We start from the raw sequence: 21,944 nt of genomic DNA, 5'->3' as shown, positions 1-21,944 counted from the left end.
GCCAAAACCCTTCTTCGTCTCCTCATCCTGAGCCTTCACTCATTGAGACAGGTATACCTCCTTTTACTTCTCTACCGTCAGACTTGGATCTTCTTATTGCCCACCGCAAGGGAACTCAGGCATGTACTAATCCCATTGCAAAGTTTGTTTCCTATGATTCTATCTCCCTTACAGGTATAGCCTTTTCTGTGGCTTTATCTTCCATATCTATTCCCAAGAATGTAGCAGAGGCTATGGCAGATCCGAAATGGAGAGAAGCGATGAACACAGAGATGTTGGCTCGTGAGAAGAATCACACTTGGGACCTGGTTGAGCTCCCTAAAGGGAGAATCCCTGTTGGATGCAGATGGGTTTTCACGGTAAAGTTCAAGTCTGATGGTACTGTGGAGAGGTATAAGGCAAGACTTGTCGCCAAGGGTTATACACAGGTGTATGGCATTGACTATCAGGAGACCTTTGCTCCAGTGGCCAAGCACAACTCCATCCGTGTACTTCTCTCAGTGGCTGCAAATCTTGATTGGCCATTGTACCAGCTTGATGTGAAAAATGCATTCTTACATGGTGACCTAGAAGAAGAGGTATATATGCATCATCCTCCTGGGTTCAAGCATACTGGTGGCAATGGGAAAGTTTGTCGTCTTAGGAAGGCTCTTTATGGACTCAAACAGTCTCCTAAGGCTTGGTTTGAGAGGTTTAGACAAGCCCTCCTACAAAATGGGTATACTCAAAGTCAAGCTGATCACACATTGTTTATACAAAGGAAGGACAGCACCACTACAACTCTCATTGTTTATGTTGATGACATTGTGGTCACGGGAAACAGTGAAGCTGAAATCTCAAAACTTAAGCTTTATTTGGCTCGGCAATTTGAGATCAAAGATCTCTGTCCATTGAAGTATTTTTTGGGCATTGAAGTTTCAAGATCCAAGCAAGGGATCAATGTGTGCCAAAGGAAGTTTGTTCTTAATCTACTTACAGAGACAGGCTACTTAGGATGCAAACTAATATCCTCCCCTATTGAGCAGAACCACAAACTAGGGGAAGATTGTGGTGAACCGCTTGTAGATGCTGATAAGTATCAGAGATTAGTAGGCAAGCTAATCTATCTCTCCCTCACCAGACTTGACATAACTTATGCTGTTGGAGTGGTGAGTCAGTTTATGCATGCACCCAAGATGGGACATCTTGCTGCAGTTTATCGGATCCTCAGATATTTGAAGTCATGTCCAGGAAAGGGTCTTCTCTTCTCTAGGAATGATCACTTGAGAATCGAAGTTTATACAGATGCTGATTGGGCAAGATCTATTTCGGATAGAAGGTCCACTTCTGGATATTGTACTTTTGTTGGGGGAAACTTAGCCACTTGGAGAAGTAAGAAGCAACCTGTAGTAGCAAGGTCAAGTGCTGAAGCAGAATTTAGAGCCATGGCTCATGATGTGTGTGAAATCTTGTGGTTAAAGAAACTTGTCCAAGAATTGGGGTTTGAGACAACTGAGCCTATGAGTTTATACTGCGATAACAAGGCAGTTATCAGTATTGCTCACAATCCGGTTCAACATGACCGAACCAAGCATGTGGAGGTTGACAGACACTTTATCAAGGAGAAGATAGACTCTAAGACTATTTGTACTCCTTTTGTGAAGACCAATGAACAAGTGGTTGACATCTTCACCAAAGGTCTTAGTTCTCATCACTTCAGTTTTACGTTAGACAAGCTGGGTATGTATGACATATACCACCCAGCTTGAGGGGGAGTGTTAAGAATGGTTACGTTAGGGGTATATATGTACATAACCCCTACTTATGTACTTTTTGTTTCATTTGTATTAGGCCAAAGGGCACCAGTGTAATTTTACATTCTTTTCAATATAAACTTGTTTGTCTCTTGTTTTAGAGACAACAGATTTCCCCAAGAATCGTGTTTGTTTTCTTTGCTCTCTTGGAGCTTTTTCTTCTCTTCTCCATCTACTCTAAAACCTAACACGGAGTAGATCACCTAAAGTTTCCTATGCTAGGTGGATTTGGAACCCTTCCATGCCAACGAAGATAGCCTTCTTTGCTTGGCAGCTCCTTAATGGAAGTATTCCCACTGATGATTCCTTGATGGCTGTTGGGATTCCACTTGCATCGAAGTGTAACTGTTCCAGGAACCCAAGGAGAGATTCTACAGATCATTGCTTGTTGGCTGGAGGCACTGCGATGAAGGTTTGGAGTTTCTTTTCTCAACTCTTTGACATTGTTGTGATCCCAACACAAAATGTTAGGAGTTGAATCCTTCTTTGGCAGGGGGTGGCAGGTAGTAGAAACCTCTGTGCCTTCATTACAGGGCTGATTCCTTCCCTGGTTGTTTGGGAGCTCTAGAAGGAAAGAAATAATCATAGGCATGGGGAAAAGAGGAGGGCTGCTGGCTCAATTATTGAGAGCATAAAATCCTGGGTGAAGAATCTTCCTTATCCCCCCAAGTTTAGGTGCGTGAGCTCTCATAGAGAAGAATTAATTCTTCAATGTTTGGGCTTATCGGAACCCCCTCTTAGGTTGAAGCTTCTGCTACCTGTCTATTGGTGTCCCCCCTTTGTCACGGTTAAGCTCAACGTGGATGGTACTTGTAAGGGCAACCCTGGCATTGGAGGGGGTGGAGGGGTTATCAGGGACAAGGATGGTGTTGTTTTGGAAGCCTTTTCTAACTTTTATGGCGAATGCACTAACTTGGTTGCTGAGTTGTGTGCGCTGAGAGATGGCTTGAAGCTGTGCTTTGACTTAGGCTTCACTGACTTTGTGGTCAATTCTGATTCTGCTGCCACGGTAAGAATGGTTAATCAATAGAGGTGTAATCTCCGAAGGGGTTGGTACTGGTTCCAATATATGATGGTTTTGAAGTGCTCTACTCGACCTCTCTTATCCTTTGCCTATAGGGAAAGTAACAGGGCTGCCGATTGGCTTGCCAACTTAGCTTGTGGTACAAGGTCTGCTACCGTTTTCAATTGTGGCAGCCAGCCATGGGGGAAGCTTCAGTGTATTCTTCGGGAAGACAGTGCAGGGTTGCTCGTTCTCCGTAAGTAGAGTCTGTTTTCCTTTCATTATTAGTTGTATGGGTTTGGGCCAAGTGTTTTGCTGAGAGTTATACTCCTTGGGTTGGGGTTAGGCAGTACGTCCTCCCCTTATATTCTTTTTCCAATTATTGATTTTAATAAAGTTCTAGGGGCTGGCCCGGTGACTATTTTAGATATCTAAGGTCTATCATAAACAAAGAAGGTGACATAAATGATGATGTGTCACAAAGAATTAAAGTGGGATGGATGAAGTGGAGAGGTCAGAGGTGCGACCGGAGTACTGTGTGGCCGACATATCCCTTTAAAGCTTAAAGGAAAGTTCTACAGGACTGTTGTCTGACCAGCTATGATGTATGGGCCGGAATGTTGGGAAATTAAGAAGCTTCACATAGCGAAGCTTTGTGTTGCGGAGATGAGGGTGTTAAGATGGATGTGTGACAAAACTAGGAAGGATAAAGTGGGAACGAACGTATTAGAGCTGATGTTAGAGTTGCCCCGATCAGCGCAAGCTCCGAGAATGTTGTCTGAGATGGCATGGCCATGTTCAACGGCGGCCTAAGGACGCACTAGTAAGGAGAAGTGATCTGATCCCAATTGAATGAGCTAAAAGAGCTAGAGGCAGGCCTAAAATGACCAGAGGAGAGGTTATGAGGAATGACATGCATAGTTTGGGCTTGGAGCCAACTGATAGAGCCTTTTAGAGGGCACGGATCCTTGTTGTCGACACCATGTAGCTGAGATTTTCCTGATTTTCTGGGCTATCCTCTTTCCTTTCATTTTCCATATCTTACTTCTCTTATCTCTTTTCTTCATTCCTCTTACTTTCATTTCCCTTCGTGAGGGCCTTAGTTTTCCCTACTTTGTTTTGAAAGGATTCATGTAGCCGACCCCATTTAGTTGGGATAAGGCTGAGTTGCTGTTGTTGGAAGTATTTGAATGACACCTCTATTGGTGCATTTAGAATTTGTAACCTAATTTTGCTTGACCCTTGTCTTATTCCAAAATGTGTTTAGTTTTAGAGGTAAAAGGGAATTTTCAAACTAATTTAGATTGATAACATTAAATGCACTGCATTGCCATTAAGAGGGGTAGTAATGTAATTTTTCACACTTTGGAAGAGGGAACGGTACATGTTGTAAGCCTGTAACAACTGTTCCAAACTTACTATTTTTTTCCATCCGTCTCTTGATCCCTCTACCACATTGGTTGTTGCCACCGCTGGTTGTTGCATAGTTATCAAGGCGTTGTCTAGGTAATGCCTAGGCGTCTAGGCTCCTTGGTTGCCTTGGGCGCCTAGGCGGACGCCTTGCCGTCTTGTTGGTGTCGCCTTGTGATGTAGATTGAAGCATGAAGAAGAGAAGAGCCAGGAATTACTGTTCACATAAACAGTGTCACAGCCCATATCGCCTTGATGGGAATCCTTCTAGAAGACCCAAGTTGAAGACTAAAACACTGTTCACTGTTCAAGTGAACAGTGTCAAAGTCAAAATTTTCCTTGTTTGGGATTGAGTTTTGGAAGATTTTGTGGGCCCATCAAGTGGAGGAAGTTCTATTGTAATGCTGCCATAGTTTAGTTTCTATTTTCAATTTATATTAGGTAGTTTCTAATTTGGTTATCTTTGCAAGTTTAGAAGGCTGAGTTATAAAGCCTTTTGTAGTTTCTAATTTCATTCAGTTTCTATTTCCATTAGTTACTATTTTCATTAGTTTCTATTTTCCAAACAGTTGCTAAGTTTTGCTTTCTATTTTTGTAGCCTAGCCTCAGTCTATATAAAGGCAGCTATTGTAATTGATTGGCAGAATTAATGAAAGAACTTTTGAGGCAAACTGTTGCACTCGATTATGGGAGAATATCCTAGTTCCAACAGCTGGGATAGCTGTGGGTGAGAGCCCAGGCTGAGAAAGCCATTCCCCTACCCCCTTTCTTCTATCTTCTTCTCCTATCTTCTCCCTGTTCTGCTCGATCTCCTTTAGTACTACTGCTATTGTTTCTCTGTTGATCAATACCAGTGCTGTGAAGACCAATCGAAGGCTGCAATCATCCCCAACATTCCAAGGCTGCTGTTGCTGCTACTTCCATTCGATTGGAGACTGTTGCTGTTCCTGCGAGTTGTCTTGCTGCTGCAACATCTGAGTTGGATATCCTCACAACCCTTCATCAAAGCTGCTTGGTTTTTGGAGCATGAAACCACTCCACCTACCACTCCACTCGATCCCAGTTCTGGCCTATTCTGCTGGCTGGGCTGTTCCATAGCCATAGCCTTCTATTTTCATTCTCCTCTCATAACTCCACTTCTGTCCTTTGAAATCACATCAAACTTGCAGCAGAACTCCATCTCAACAAGCCCTACATTTGATCCCAAGTTTGGTGTTCTAAATTCCACTGGTTTGGGAGATCTGTCCTAACCATCTATTTTGGGATTCCCTTCATATCTCCCTTGTTAGCCATCAGAACTGGCTGAGATTTGGAACACAAGACCTACCAGCCCCTGCTCCATTCGATCCTAGTTTGACACCAAACTGCTGGCTGGATTGCCTAGTATTTGTTACCTTCTATTTTGGTGTTTACCTTCTAATTCTGATTTGCTTCTATTATTGATGATCTGCTGCAACTATTATTGATCCTACTGTAGAGTGGTTCTTAGCCGAACCCCATCTACATTACCTTGATTTTAGACTCTCTCCCATGCCATGGTCGCCTTTCGGCCCTGAACACTATGGGCTGTTGGGTCCCTGATTCTCTCTGCCAACCTCTCCTTTGATCTCCCTGTCTCTCTCTCTTCCATCCAGTGTCGCCACCAGATTCTTGTTCATTGACTCTCTCGTCCATTGTTGGCAGACGACAGACTCTCATCTTTCTCTCGATCTCTTGGTGGGGTGTGCTCACTGGGTGGACCAAGTGAAAGCTGTGGGGCTTTCTCTCTCTCTCTCTGCCCTTATTATTGAAGGGTCTTCTTGATTGCAATTATTCTATGTTCAGATCTAAAACTACAAAAATGACCAGGTCTGTTAATCCTTTATTCTCTTCAGCCCCTTCGATAATCAAGTCTTATAATCTCTCCTCCCTGTTATTATTTTCTTTAAAGGTTCCTAGTCTTTGTATTGATTCAGTCCTGTTGTTATACTCATAACAAAGGGCAATGAATTAAGACATGTTATACTGCAAATGGGAAGTCAGAGTCTACTTCTGGAAGCAAGGCATCACTAAAAGACTTGACTGTAAACAACTTGCTGGTATTCTTATGCAAATACACTCAGATTTTATGACTCAAGTTCTCTGTTCACAGTTGAGAGGGAATGCGGACGGGGAAGTTGGATTATCTCTAGAAATTTTCTTTCTGATTTTATTGTTTGATGACTACAACAACAACAAACTAAGCCTTATCCCAACTTAATGGGGTCGGCTACATGGATCCAAACAAAACAAAACAGAGAAAACAAAGATACACTAAAAAGGACAAACGGAAAATGAGGAATAAAAAGGAAGATGAAAGATAGTAGGAAGAAAAAGACACAACCCAATACGTCAGGATAATCTCAGCTAAATGGGGTTAGCGACATGGATCCTTGCCCTCCAATAGGCTCTGTCCGAGGCCATATTTGGGACCAAACCTAGACTATGCATGTCCTTCCTCACCACTTCTCCTATGGTCATTTTAGGTTTGCCCCTAGCTCTTTTAGCCCCTTCAATCGGAATCATATCACTCCTCCTTACTAGGGCGTCCCTAGGTCTCCGTTGAATTTGACCATACCACCTTAAACGACTCTCTCGGAGCTTGCCATTGATCGGGGCAACTCCCAAGTCCGCTCTTATATGTTCATTACGCACTTTATCCTTCCTTGTTTTCCCACACATCCAACGTAACATCCTCATCTCAGCTACACAAAGCATATCAATATGACACTTCTTAACTTCCCAACATTCTGCCCCATACATCATGGCCGGGTGAACAACAGCCCTATAGAACTTTCCTTTAAGTTTTAGAGGAATACATCGGTCACACAGCACTCTGGACGCACCTCTCCACTTCATCCAACCCACTTTAATTCTCTATGTAACATCATCCTCTATCTTACCTTCTATACTTATTATTGATCCTAGATATCTAAAATAGTCACTTTGCGGTATCTCTCTTTCCTCAATTTCGTTCCATATTAGTATCCATCAGTTTGATGACTGGATTTGCTTTATTTCTTGTCAGATTTGGAATTGTTTCAGAAAATGTAATAAGCAAAATGAGATTTTCCTGAAAGAAAAGGTCAGTGGTGTTGAAGATGCTGCATAATGCTTTCAGGTATTCGGATTTGTTGGAGCTGGAAACACTCCTACCCAGAACCGAGTGAGGGAAAAAGAATCCTACGGTCGTATCAAGTTGTAAGAACACAAGATAGTCAAATGGAACTGCGACTCACTGTAAACAGGTCCCACCTATGAGATCTCAGCGTACCAGTTGGAGATACTGTGATGTGTATGTGTGTTTAAATCTCTACCACCATCAGTATTGGACTATTGGGGCAGAGAGCATTGAAGTGTGTCCGGTGGCGATGGACATGAGACAGAGAGAGAGAGCGAGCAGGGTAGTGACTTATGAGGATCTACGTAATAGTATGGTTATTTCCACCAAATGTATTGTAATTTTACCATTATGTCCCAAATGAATGCGACTCTCAAAAATTGTCCGTGTTGCACGAATTTTAATTGCACAGTGTGAAAAGACTAGGTGTTGACTTGTTGCCCTTATTGAAGGAAAAAGTGTGATGTAATAAGACGGTAAAAAAGCAAGGTTATAAATTATTTAATACCTTGAGTGGTGTCAATAAGAAAATCCTTTTTTAATAAAGATTTTACTAATAGTTTTTATTTTGCTGGAGGTTGGCTGGTCCCAAGCACATGATTTCACAGTCAGAATGGGTCAATCATTTTCTATGTAGCAGCATGAGAATCCTTGTGGATATTAGCATTTTTTGTGTGAATGTGTATAGACTTTATCCTTTGATTTAACATGGATTGTGACTGTATGTTTTATTTTATCGATGTGCAGTGCAACTCAAGTATTCATGCTAAAATTATGACATGCTCAAAATGAGTGTAACTAATCTCCAGTTGTAACTTGTGTTCTTGAAGGACGAGAGCGTTGATTTTGTTAATAGAGAAAAAACACCCATACTGATGTATGGCAGGCTTCTAAATTTGGCGTCTACGGCTCTTGCAGAGGTATGTTATATGAAAAATAAACTTGATCTTACCTTAGATATTTTTATCTGTATTGAATTTTCCATAACATGATTGGTCTTCTAAATGTTGTCTTTTTCTATAATTATGCAACAGAAAGAATTGAGACATGATTCATCAACAATGTGGGGAGAACAATATAAACAGGCATCTGCATGGAAACCTTGTGCAGAAAAAACTAGTACAATACACCAACGTAATCTGTCAGTTATTCCAATATCTCAGTAATGTTAATTTTTTTGTTTCTTTATTAAAAGCAGGCTAAATATATGTTGTTTAATAATGATCGGACCAAGCCTCGAGAGTTTGTCAGATATTCCTTTCGGTACCCTACTTGTGTATGTATTTAGCTGTCTCCTCACCTCCTCTTCCCTTCTCATTTTTGGCAGGGAAGCACTCTAAAAGCTCGGGTTTTATGTTAGTTAGTGCAAATGGTGGTCTCAATCAACAACGAGTTGCTGTAAGGCTCTAAAATTCTTAACCAACTCTTCTTTGTTGTTAGAGAATAAATCAAACTTTGAAAGTATACCTAATTTGTTTAATCAAAAAAATTTGGTGTTCCACATGGTCCTGCAAAACCAAAGATTAGGAAAAAAAATATCATCAATAGGAAGAATTTTGAGAACTTTGTCAGTCTAAGTAAAAAGTAGATGACCATGGGGATAAGTATCAAACGGAGCAGCTGTTCTGGAAATTACATGTGTCATGGGTTCAGATACATAAAAGAGGTCTTGGTGTGAATATATGGCATGAGAAATGAGCATGGACGTTCAAGATGGCAAAATTTTGAAAAATTAAGTGTCCTTCTTGCTACATAGATGCTAGTGTTTTTTGAACTGCAAGTCAATGCTTCACTGATGGAGGACAGTTGTCAGGTCCGCAACAGCACAAAACCTTGCAGCCAAACCATTTGAACTTACACATAATTGCTTTATGAATATTTCACCAATACATAGATCATATGCTAATTTTGTTTCTTTTGACTAGTTAATTTTCTGCATCATTTACCAAAAGGTAATGAGGGTCTTATATGCATGGCTTAGAATTAACAACAAATATAGCTCTGAAAAGAGTTGAATTGCAAAACAGAATCTATGTAGCTGACCCCATTTAGTTTGGATAAGGCTTACATAAGTTGTATCTACCAAATGATAATGATAGTTCCTTGAACCATCTGCCATTTCTTTTTAACTTCACATGGATTCTTTTCCACCTGGTGTATTTTCCTTGAGGTCTGGTCACCTTACGTGCCATGATGTGCAAATCCAAAACCTAGTGATATTTCCCCCACTCGTTATAGATTTTAATCATTTCTCATTTTTACCTAATACCTGAAAAATATGACCTGGGATCATGGAAGAACTCGGTTGAAACTGCAGATTTCAACTGAGTTGTCTCGGTTTCGCAGCGTACCGAGACGAGATAGGGGTTGAATTTATTTTTTACCAGGTTTTGATGGGTTTCACATGGTTTCAACACTATTTCGGCCATATTTCGATAATTTCGCAATTTTCAACCTAAACACTTATATAAATTCACTTATCCTCATTGAAACTTGAGGACACTTGGCATGAAACCAGGATAGGAACTTATTTAAATGTTTTTATATTTGTTATTTTATTTACTTAAGATATTCATAAATAAGCAAATACCCCCCTATTTGAATCCAATAAAAGTAGTTAAAAAAATAAAATTCTTAAAAGGATAAAAATTCAACCCCCAGTTCATGAACAAAAAACTAGATTTTCGGCAATAGGTGAAAATTTCAATTGTCTAATGATGGGGTTTTTGTTAAATCTAAAAATTCCATAAATCTTAATATGGTAAAACATTGCTAAAAACCAAGAGTGGTAAAATATTCATTTGTTTTGTAGCGCACCTTATCCCTGCTTTCGCAGAGTGACTGTTTCCAGACTCGAACCCGTGACCACTTGGTCACAATGGAGCAACCTTACCATTGTTCCAAGGCCCTCCCTCCTCTTCCACCTGTTACTATTGTTATTTTTTTTTTCACATAAAAAAGAGGGACCCATTATTCATTGTCTCCTTACTTCATCTTCTCCCAAAAAAGCAGCCCGACGAAGGACTGCGCTCTGATTAGGGTTTTTCCCCTGCCCCTCTCATCCATCAATGGCTGTTGCCGAGTTCAGGTGGAAAGTTTAGATCAAGGGATGTGATAGAGAATTTAGCAACCACTTAAGAGGTTTACACAGTCTTGCTCTGAAAACAATATCTGAGTCAATGACTCCACAAGTGATCTGAGCTATTTTAGAATGGACATTTGTTTAGAAGCCACACACAACCAGTTTTGGATAATCTGCAATAGTTCAGAAAGTCACAAGACAATGAAATGGAAGTTTTGGAAATATATCAAAGCCACAGCCCTGCCAATTTTGATAATATAGATTTGGTCATGAAAGTGTTGGTACATTCAACTGCTTCAATCAACAAAACCTTATGAAACTTCTGTAAATGAGCACATTTGGTAACCAAACATAACAAGAAGTTCCCAAACTTCAAAGAAGTCGAAAATCCATCAGCCAATTCAGCAACCACAGAAACAAGATGATCAAAAGAATCCTGTGTTAAATGAACATTGTGATTCAGGATGTTCTGGAACAGAGTGAACAGCGGTTCAGTCCATACCAATTTTTTGGATATTAGACTATGATGGCAGGGGAGACACACAAACCGTCTTGCCTCCACTTCTTTACAGAGCAGCTTCTGGCAGAAGGCAGATACGTGAGCTGGGTGCAAACACTCCTTGACGATCCTTGTGACCACACAGATAGGGATGTTGATCCCTTGCTTGCAGAGGATCAGCGGAACTAAGAGTACATCAACAGCAGCCCTCTGTTGGAGCTTGCAGTACTCAATGGTTGCAGTTACCAGCACACGAGAACCAGGTTCCTTGAGAACCAACAGCTTGGGAAGAACAACAGAGCAAAGAACCTGGCCAGACCAAGCATCTGCCACCGTAGATGATTAATCTCGGACTGGAAGGCGAAAATATCGATTTTGCCCATGTTAACATATTCCATTGTAGATGACACCCTTGTTGGGAAAATCAAAGACGAAAGGAATCAAGAAGGAAACTTTCCGCCTGAACTCGGCAGCGGCCATTGAATTTATTTGGGGCTCTTTTTGCTGCAGCACTTTTACAGAGTACTGCTATCCATAGATGCTGTTCGATTTCAATTTATAGGAGCAATAGGAAGAGGAGACGAGGAGAAGAGGAGGATGAATATGAAGAAGAAAATAAAGGAGAACTAGAGAAGAAAGAAGAATCAGCAGCAGCTCCTAGCAGGAACCAAGTCAGCATTGTCGCAATCTTCGAATTGAATTTCTAAACCCTAACAGAAACCCTAAAAATATCAGAAATAACCTGTAGGGGTTGGGGCTGGGGCTGGGTTGCATGGGTGGAGGTGGGGCGGTGGATTGGGATGAAGAACAGGGGTTGGGGGTGGGGCTGGGTTGCAAGGGTGGAGGTGGGTTTACAGTCTTGCAGAGGATGGGTGGGCGGGTAAACATAAGGGCATAAGGGTAATGTCACTTTTACTTGGTCATTATGAATTTATTTCCTCTATGACGTCATCACTTAACAGCAGATCCTAATGAAGTGGGGCCAAGTGTAACAACTTTTGTGAAATACGGGTATTGACTGTAATTTTTGAAAACACAGGGGTGTCCCCTGGAATTAGGCAAAGTTACAGGGGTGGTCCATGTTACTCTTATTTTTAATAAAGCAACATGCTAAAATTCTTTCCTGCTATCTTCTCAGATCCAGGACCTCAATTACTCTCCAAAAAGACACGACCAAATGATTTTTAACCATTTGATATGTGTGTTCTTTCAAATTTTAAAATAGTGGAGACTAAATTATAAGGATGGACCTCAAATCAAACCTTTATCTTGTTCTCGTCTCTCATCCAAGTTTTAATGAGGCATGTGACAAGCTACAGGTCTGGGAACCCAAAGCCAAGATATGCCATCAGATAATATTTTTCTAATAGAATTTTATTCATATATTGTTTGTATATCCTAGCAGTGTGAACTAAATTTATTGGCTGACTTGTTATAGTCAATGAATGTTTTAAAGCTCAAAAGGCTTTAGCTTAGTTAGTCCTGATGTTCCCAAATTTTTGTTTTCTTGGTCTCAATCTTGAAAGAGGGAAATCCAGAGACGGGAAAGGTTAGGGCCTCATGTACATGGTTGATTATGAATCTTAAAATCAAACTTAGGTACCTATACATGTACTGGTGCTGGCATACCCTCCTACATGATTTCTCCATGGAAGAATATGATAGTAAATTTCTTCGAAGTGTGGTCCATTTAATCTTTAGTAACATTCCATATTTTTGTACTAAGTAGTAAGTATTGCTGCCCAAAGAAGTAAGAGTGGCAGCACTTATGATCCTTAATCAAAATATGAATTTCAGAAAGAACATAATAGTAAAGCTATTACATTAAATTATATTAAAACTGTCAGTATAAGCTGTGAATTTCTCGATATGGAACTATGGAAGTACAAAGTTTTCCAACACAATAAATTTACAGAAAATGAGTTTACTTTGTACCAAATCAAGTAGATTTGCATTATATTTGTACCATAATTTAAGAAAAAGAGTACAAAGAGTGTTCTACTGCTGTTTTATAACTCACAACACTACATGTCTATTATGCTTGTACAGTTGTACTACACTTTTTGAATAGACCATAAACAAGGAATATAGGAAATAAAAAATTATCACCATGATGACATGGTTTCTATATTATATATTTACACATACTTGATACAACTTTGCATCAACTTCTGATACAGAAGTAAGAATGAAAGCCTATCCTTAGTTTCCACCTTCCTCTAGCAACCAAATTTTCCTTTTTTTGCTTTGAGTAAACATCAGGGATCCGGTTGATGCAATTTAGCGTTCATGCTTGCAGGTTTGCAATGCTATTGTTGTAGCATATCTACTTAATGCAACTTTAGTTCTTCCAAAGTTTCTCTACAGCAATGTATGGAAGGATCTCAGGTCTGATATCACATTATTTTTTCAATCTTGTTTAATTTCTATTTTCAAGTAACAGTTGATGTTGATGTCATCATAAGCTGCACTCAAGCTGAAGACAGGCAGTTATTTATGACTTTCTGTTCCAGCCGTAATCTTTTTCCATTACTCGATGATATGATAGCTTCTTGTATGTGACTTCTTCATCCATGTCTGATACTTATGTGACTTCTTCATCTATGTCTGATACTATATTTTTTAAGATTAATACTGTGACGACCTGAACCCAGACAGGGTAAAAGGCATTGCCCTCGTGGGCACTGACCAAATGATCACTTACATTTCATACATTTACCACAACTCCCATACATATAACATACACAGCAGAAGACTTTTAATGGAGTTGAGTTTATTCTACTGGAATAAAATAAGCATAATACTGCTGGCTTACATCATAAAACTGTGTATTAAAAAGTTATTACAATTCCATTACTACTTAAATCATCCTATACATGCCTATATACACAAAAAGTATAAAGAACAGTCCTCATCGGCTACTCAGCCCTATCCCTAAGGTTCGAGCACCCCGGGCACTCGAAACCCATATTGTTTGGAACTGTACATATATACCTTCCAGCCTTGCCATCTGTAAAATCAACATATAAATGGGGTGAATTAAAGGCCAGTGAAGTAAATCATGCTAAATACATAATCATACTTATGGAGTTGCAATATATCTTAATAGTTATAAACATCATTTCTGGAAGCAAAGCTAAGTATGGTCATCTTAGTGTTCTGCCACTGTGCACAATATTTTGAGGTTCTGCCGGCCACCCACAATTGTCTATTGTACTCCTTAATCCAGTCACTGAAGCACTGGGGAAGAATGATGTGCAATTGATCGATGATTATCCTAGATACACCATCTACTCCTTTGTTCTAGTCACCGTAGCACTGGGGAGTACCATGCATTAGTAAATCAACCATATAAATATCTGTCTCAGTCTCTGGTTAATGGTCTGCTCCTTGTTCCAGTCACCGAAGCACTGGGGAGGACTATAACCATTGGTATCATGTATGACGTATTACATCTTCCCTCATCCAGTACCTATTCCCCTACTGGAAAGGGATGGCAGTCCCAAAGGGTTCTACTTTCTTTATTACTTTCATTTCTTTTCATATAAACGTATCACATCACATTTATTTCATTTATACATGTTCATATTTTGCAATTCATTTATTCATTTCTGGTTTCATTCATATACATAATCATTTCCATATTATAGCATCACAACATGTTATATAACGTATTGAATCAGCATGCCTTATAATATAAATCATTTCATTTGATAAATACATAACAGTATACATTTCTTTACATAATACATTCATTCATATGCTACTGTTCAATTATCATGTATCAACAATCAACAAACATGTTCCATTCTCATACTCTTTATATCATGCTTCATGCAATCATCAACCTATAGCATTACAATACATGTTTCCGAATACACGTCATGTAATACATAACCATGTTTTTCCTCACATAAGTTGTACAAGTATACTAACCAGTCATACAATTATACAACATTACATATATGTTCCTGTCACATAGCTCATAAATCATACTTCATACAATCAATAACCCATGACAATACAGTATTTGATCCCTCATGATACAGGTGCACTCTCATGGGTTGACCCGAACCCGTTTGAGAACCCAAATCAAGATGAACCGGGTCCCAACTTGTTCTGGTTCAGTAGGATATTTAGGATTTATTTTATTTGGGAAAGATATGCAATATTTCATTTTCGGGTAGCTATTAGACATGTAGGGAAATTTCCAATTTGAGTTTTATTGAGTTTCTATTTTAGTTAGTCTAAGTTTTAAAAAGTAAGTAGGAGTCTTTATTTTTTTTATTTTTTTGGGTTTTATAAATAGATGTGTAACCAACGATTGGAGGAGCAGATTGAAAAGATGAATTGAGTTTGTGTTTGTGAAGAGCCTGCGTGGCTGGTTTTTGTGCGTTCCTGCCCCCCCCCCCCCTTCTTCTTATGCATTCTTCTCTCCCCTATAACTCTGATTTCTTCCAGGCTTCCCTCTTCTCCTAACCGGCCCTCCACCAATATAGTTCTATTGGAGGGGATTGAGGGAAAAGAGTTACTTGTATACAAACGGAGGGAAAAGAAGACTTTCCAAGAATCCTCTTCTATTCCTCAGCTTGATTTAGGTAAAAATTCCAACCTATTCCCCCGAGTTAGATCTTCCAATTGTAGTGAGAAAAGGAAAAGGGGTTTGTACTAACCCTATAGCCAAGTTTGTATCCTATGACTTTTTCTCTCCTACAGGTCGTGCCTATTCAATTGCCTTATCCTTAATCACCATTCCCCAAAATATTGCTGAAGCAATGGCTAATCCTATGGCAGCTATCTGGGAATAGATGAGAGCTCTTGAAAGGAGTGGTACTTGGGAACTTGTAGATCTTCCAAAGGGGAGACACCTAGTAGTCTGCAGTTAAGTATTCTTAGTTAAGCATCACTTTGATGGCACAATAGAAAGGATAAGGCTAGACTTGTGGCTAAGGGATATAGCCAAGTGTATGTAGTCGATTATCAGGAGACATTTGCTCCAGTTGCAAAGCTACTTAACCAAAGTGGTTCTATCCTTAGCAATGAATCAGGATGGTGTTCCCATGCATCTCCTAGATGTTTATTCATCCAAAATAACATTTGCTTAAAACAAAGAAAAATACCTACAATACTGATGATTTTACCTAATTTGAGTTGACATCTTACTTGAAACAACTAATGTTAAAGTATGTACCATGGGGGTACATTTGTTATGTATGTATACATAACCATGATAGGGGGAGTGTCGCTATCGTGGTCTGACTTAGGTGATAGACTTAGGTCATAGTTAGTCTTTTCTATTCCTTCTCTAACTCAATTATAGACTCCTATTCAAATTGTTTTTGGTTGGTATAGAAATCCGTGAATCTGGCTTGTCTATGAGACAGAGGCCAAGCCTTTATTTATAACTTTAGAATATTACAAATATGGAATGATTTACTCAATCTTTACCTACCACACCTACCACACCTAACACACCTAACACATTTAACATGTGCATAATGAACCTAGACACTATACGTACAAGGATAATATTACCCCTGAACCTATATTACAACACTCCCCCTCAAGTTGGTGCATACATATCAAACATGCCCGACTTGCTAATAACAGAACAAAACAATTTACTACTTATTCCCTTAGTGAGAATATCAGCTAGTTGGTTACAAGACTGAACAAATGGAACACAAATGACTCCTTGCTCCAGCTTCTCCTTGATAAAATGTCGGTCAATTTCAACATGCTTGGTACGATCATGTTGGACCGGGTTATGGGCAATACTGAGTGCTGACTTGCTGTCACAATAGAGCCGCATAGGAAGATCAACTTCCATACCTATATCTTGAAGAAGCCCCTTGAGCGACAAAAGTTTGCAGACCCTTTGTGCCATGGCCCTGAATTCTGCCTCAGCACTAGACCGAGCAACCACGGCTTGTTTCTTGCTCCTCCAAATAGTTAAGTTTCCTCCAACAAATGTGCAATATCTGGATATTGATCTTCTATCATCAGGACTGCCAGCCCAATCTGCATCAATATAGGCCTCTATCTAAAGAATACTGTGGGGAGAATATAAGATTCCTTTTCTAGGAGAAGACTTTAGGTACTTCAGAATTTTGTAGGTTGTCTCCATGTGAGATGAGTAAGGGTCATGCATGTACTGACTTACAACACTTACTGCAAATGTGATGTCAGGTCGGGTATGAGAGAGATATATCAACCGTCCTACTAACCTCTGATAAGTACCTTTATCCACCGGGTCACCTTCCTTGCTCTTTAAGTGTGTGTTAGGTTCTAAAGGGGTATCAACAGGTTTACACCCGAGCATCCCTGTATCACTCAGAATATCAAGAGTATACTTCTCCGGGAAAGAGATATACCCTTAGCTGAATAAGCAACCTCTATTCCCAAGAAATATCTTAAATGCCCCAAGTCTTTGACCTCAAATTCTGTCCCAAATAATTCTTCAAATTTTGGGTTTCCTATGTATCACTCCTTGTGATCACTATGTCATCCACATAGACTAGTAGAATTGTGATATGCTGTCCCACTTTCTTCATAAACAACATGTGGTCAGCATTGCTTTGCTTATAGCCATTGGCAATCATGGCTTTGTGAAATCGACCAAACCAGGCCCTGGGTGATTGCTTTAGACCATATAAGGTCTTTTTCAATTTGCACACTTTTCCCTGGGTATTTGGAGTAGCAAAGCCAGGAGGGATTTCCATATAGACATCTTCTTCTAGCTCTCCATGTAGAAAAGCATTCTTGACATCAAGCTGTTGGAGAGTCCAGCCTTGATTTACTGCACAAGAGATGATGACTCTAATTGTGCTCATTTTTGCCACAGGAGCAAAGGTTTCCTTGTAATCGATTCCTTGGGTTTGTGTGAACCCCTTTGCAACCAACCTCGCCTTGTATTGCTCTACTAACCCGTCTGAATTGTGCTTCACAACAAAGACCCATTTACAGCCAACGGGTTTCTTTCTTGGTGGAAGAACTGTTAAGTCCCAAGTTTTGTTTTTCTCCAGGGCAAGCATCTCTTCATTCATTGCTTCCTTCCATTTCTGCTCAGCTATTGCTTCTTGCCAGTTTTTAGGATTGGAAACAGAGGATAACAAAGAAACAAAGGCATGGAATGCAGGAGTTAAAGAATTATAAGAAACAAAATTGGAAATTGGATGCTAAGTACAGCTCCGCTTTGGTTTCCGGACAGCAATGGGAAGATCAAGACTGGGATCAGGTATAGGAATAGGCTTACCAGAGTGAGGAGCAAGACTTGGTGCAGGCGCTGATTGTGTGGGAGCAGTGGAGGTGGTTTCTTTGTGCTCAGTTCCATGAGGAGGGAAGTGAGTCCCACGTGAGTATGTCTTCAATTCCTTTGATTCTCTAGACTCCCCCTGGACTATAGGCTGCTCATACTGTTGTCCTTGCTCTTGTTCTTAACTGGTAATCCCATCTTCCAATTCAACTGACACATCCTCTATAGTAGGCATATTTACATCTAGAGGAGCAATCAAAGGTACATCTTCATCATCTGGAATCTCCCCCTGAAGAGGTACCGGTGGTGCAAAATAAGCTTCAGACTCCCAAAAGACAACATCCATTGTTACAAATGTTTTTCTCGTAGGGGGGTGGTAACACTTGTACCCTTCTGGGTAGCAGAATAACCCAGAAAGACACACCGAAGACCTTTGGGGTCAAATTTCCCATGAATATGATGATTTCGGGCAAACACCACACAACCAAAAATTTTGGGGTCAACAACAAAATTAGACGAACCCAATAATACCTCCAATGGGTAGCTGTAAGAATAGCATCACCCCAGAAACGTGTGGGAACATGCATGGCAAACATAAGTGAGCGAGCAACCTCCAACAAGTGTCTGTTCTTATGCTCAACTACACCATTCTGAGCCGGAGTATCAACACAAGATGTCTAATGGATAATACCATGAGTGTCCAAGTAAGTGCGAAAAGCGCCATCCATGTATTCCTTGCAGTTGTCAGACCGTAAAATCTTTTCCTTGGCATCAAATTGTGTTTGAACCATCTTATGAAATAGACGGAAACAAGTAAAAACATCGCTCTTGCTATGCATCAAATATACCCATGTGGTGCGACTAAAACAATCAATAAAAGTAACAAACCATCTAAAACCAGAAGTAGAAATACATCGGGCTGGTCCCCACACATCAGAATGAATTAATCCAAATGGTGTCATACTTCTTTTGTCAGAAATAGGGTAAACATTCTGAGTTTACTTTGCTAAAGTGCAAGCATCGCATGAAAAATTGTTTGGATTACATTGCTTAAATAAGCTAGGAAATAAAGTAGATAAAACTTGCAATGGTGGGTGCCCCAAACGGCAGTGTCACTTATTTAATTCCAGTAACGCAGATGTAGAAGCAGAAGAGGACGGCTGAGAAGTCAAAGCTGTCGGCAAACTGTCAAGCACATATAAACCATCAACTACCTTACCACATTCAATCATACGACCCGTTACCAAGTCCTGGAGTAAACAATGATTGGGGAAAAAAATTACTTTGCAGTTTAAGTCCCTAGTTAAACTACTAATGGATAATAAATTAGTAGAGAATTTAGGAACATGCAACACAGAGGAAAGACAAAGAGAAGGTGTGCACTGAACAGACCCCTTGCTAGAAATTGGCGAGAGAGACCCATCAGCAACCTGAACTTTATTATGACCAGATAGAGGAGAATAATTGAAGAAAAGGGAGGAAGAACCTGTCATATGATCGGTTGCACCAGAGTCAATAACCCAAGAGTCAGGTATGACCGAGGTGCAATTCCCACCAAATGAAATACCTGAAGAGTGAGGCGTAGTGGAATTTGATGGCAAGGAAACAGCAGAAGTAGCCAAAGAAGGAGGCCCGGAAGAAGAGGTGTCCAGCCGAGTCATCAGAGTCCGGAGATGCTGAAGTTCTTCAACTACTTAGGAAAGAGACAGATCAGTGGTTGCCTGCTCCTCAGTAGATGTCTGGTTTGGCCGGGCATTATTGGATCGATTGGAGCCACCCCTCCCACACCCACGGGTATCTGCAGAGCGACCATGAAGCTTCCAGCAACGATCCTTGGTATGCCATTCGTTCCCACAGTGATCACATTTAATAGGAGGGCGATCACTAGTAACACCAGAACTACGAGAAGAATTACCACGAGAAGTAGGCTGAGAACCAGAAAGTAGGGCCGATAGTTCCTGAGTGAAGGAGTAATCATGGCTGTCCGGCGAGTATCTTCGGCTGCAAGAATTGCATAGGCCTGCTCAAGAGTTGGTAAGGGATCACGATTTAGAATATTGGCCCGGATCTGATCAAATTCAATGTTGAGACCAGCCAAAAAATAAAACACCCGTAAGCCATCTTCCCACTTCCGGAAAGTAGTGGTGTCAACGTCACAAGTGGCAGTGAAGGTCCCCAAAAAATCAAGCTGCTGCCACATCATGCACATTTTATTGTAATACTGAGAGAGGGTCAGCTCTAACTGCTTGGTGTAGTGGAGTTTCTGACGAAGTTCATAACACTGGGCAGCATTGCCCACTTGAGAGTAGTTGTCATGGGCTGTCTTCCAGATCTTGGCAGCCGAATCAAGTAAAAGGTTGCGTCCGGCAATCTCTTGGTCCATGGAGTTGACCAGATACGACATAACCAGAAAATTAAAATTCACCCACCTATCTTGCGCAGCTCCAGTTTTAGTAGGCCTGACAGAGGTTCCGGTGATGTAGCCAGAGAGACCACGGGAACCAATAGAACAAACAAGAACGAGAGCATAACAGGTAATTGGCCCCATATAATTTAATAGGGCTGGCTGGAAACGGAACAAAATCACGCTGTGACGTGCCGTCGAGGCCAGAAGAGGCTGATGTGATCTCAGAAGTGTCAGGCATTGTTGCTGGTCGAAGATAAGTTGTCAATAACCAAAAAAAATCTGCAGAAAAATTACTGCATAAACCTGATAAAAAGCTGCAGAAAAATTACTGCATCGATCTTAAAATTCTGCAGGAAAAGAAGGCCCTTGGTGGGAGTCAACTCACCACCAAGGGGTGCAAAAATAGATCGGCAAGGCTGGGAAAAGCTCCCGCGAGAAGGAAGAAAGAAGAGAGAGGTCGCGGGAGAGTGGCGGAAGGGTGTGAGGGTTGGCGGAGGGTGGCGGAAGTGTAGGAGGCTGGCGTAGGGAGGTGGTGCTGCTGACGGAAGATCACTACAGGAAGAGAGAAAAAAACAGAAAGAACTTTATGTCCCATATTCTCGGATTATTTTTGGCTCTGATACCATGTAGAAATCCGTGAATCTGGCTTGTCTATGAGACAGAGGCCAAGCCTTTATTTATAACTTCAGAATATTACAAATATGGAATGATTTACTCAATCCTTACCTACCACACCTACCACACCTAAGACACCTAACACATTTAACATGTGCATAATGAACCTAGACACTATAGGTGCAAGGACAATATTACCCCTGAACCTATATTACAACAGTTGGTTATTTTATATTGTGGAGGGGAGGCTGTACCGCGTGGACTGTTGTTCTCTCCAGCTATAGTCTTCTCTCCCTTCTTTTTCTCCCTCTCTTGCTGGTACTGGTTATCTGATTCTGGTTGTCTCGCAACTAAAATACTGAAAGATACCTTGAATAGACACAACTAATTATCTGTCATCCAAAATAATATTTGATTAAAACAAAGAAAATTCAAAAGAAGAAATACCTAGAATATCAATGATTTTACCTGATTTGAATTGACAGCCTGCTCGAAACAACTAAAATACCGAAGGGTACCTTGAATGAACACAACTAATCATCTGTTATGTGAGAAACTAACTAATTGAATGTTTTGTTGTTCCATGATTTACCAGGACGAACTTGATTACAGACTTAAGGCAGTCAATGATAATGGAATGTATATATATGTGTGATTCTGGCTCCCTACCTGTTAAATGTTTCCCAGTTTGTTGTAGTACATCATGCATTCTGAATGTTAATGTGTTTCACTGGATCCAAA

The 21,944-nt window shown here is 40.4% G+C and overlaps 1 protein-coding gene across 3 annotated transcripts in view; it reads left to right on the top strand.

Moving 5' to 3' along the window:
- The window catches only part of LOC122639331 (O-fucosyltransferase 8-like), a 63,463-nt gene that overhangs the window by 13,575 nt on the left and 27,944 nt on the right, over window positions 1-21,944 (top strand). For 2 of the 3 annotated variants that reach the window (XM_043832157.1, XM_043832159.1), the window contains exons 2-5: window positions 8,176-8,265; window positions 8,380-8,479; window positions 8,673-8,743; window positions 13,211-13,314. In XM_043832157.1, the coding sequence (XP_043688092.1) occupies window positions 8,176-8,265; window positions 8,380-8,479; window positions 8,673-8,743; window positions 13,211-13,314 (365 nt within the window). The remainder of the gene's footprint in view (window positions 1-8,175; window positions 8,266-8,379; window positions 8,480-8,672; window positions 8,744-13,210; window positions 13,315-21,944) is intronic. The other variant, XM_043832158.1, reaches the window with a different exon arrangement.

The sequence above is a fragment of the Telopea speciosissima genome, chromosome 9 (genome assembly GCF_018873765.1).
Source record: "Telopea speciosissima isolate NSW1024214 ecotype Mountain lineage chromosome 9, Tspe_v1, whole genome shotgun sequence".
NCBI classification, from domain to species: domain Eukaryota; kingdom Viridiplantae; phylum Streptophyta; class Magnoliopsida; order Proteales; family Proteaceae; genus Telopea; species Telopea speciosissima.
This window is presented reverse-complemented; position numbering and strand designations above follow the sequence as displayed.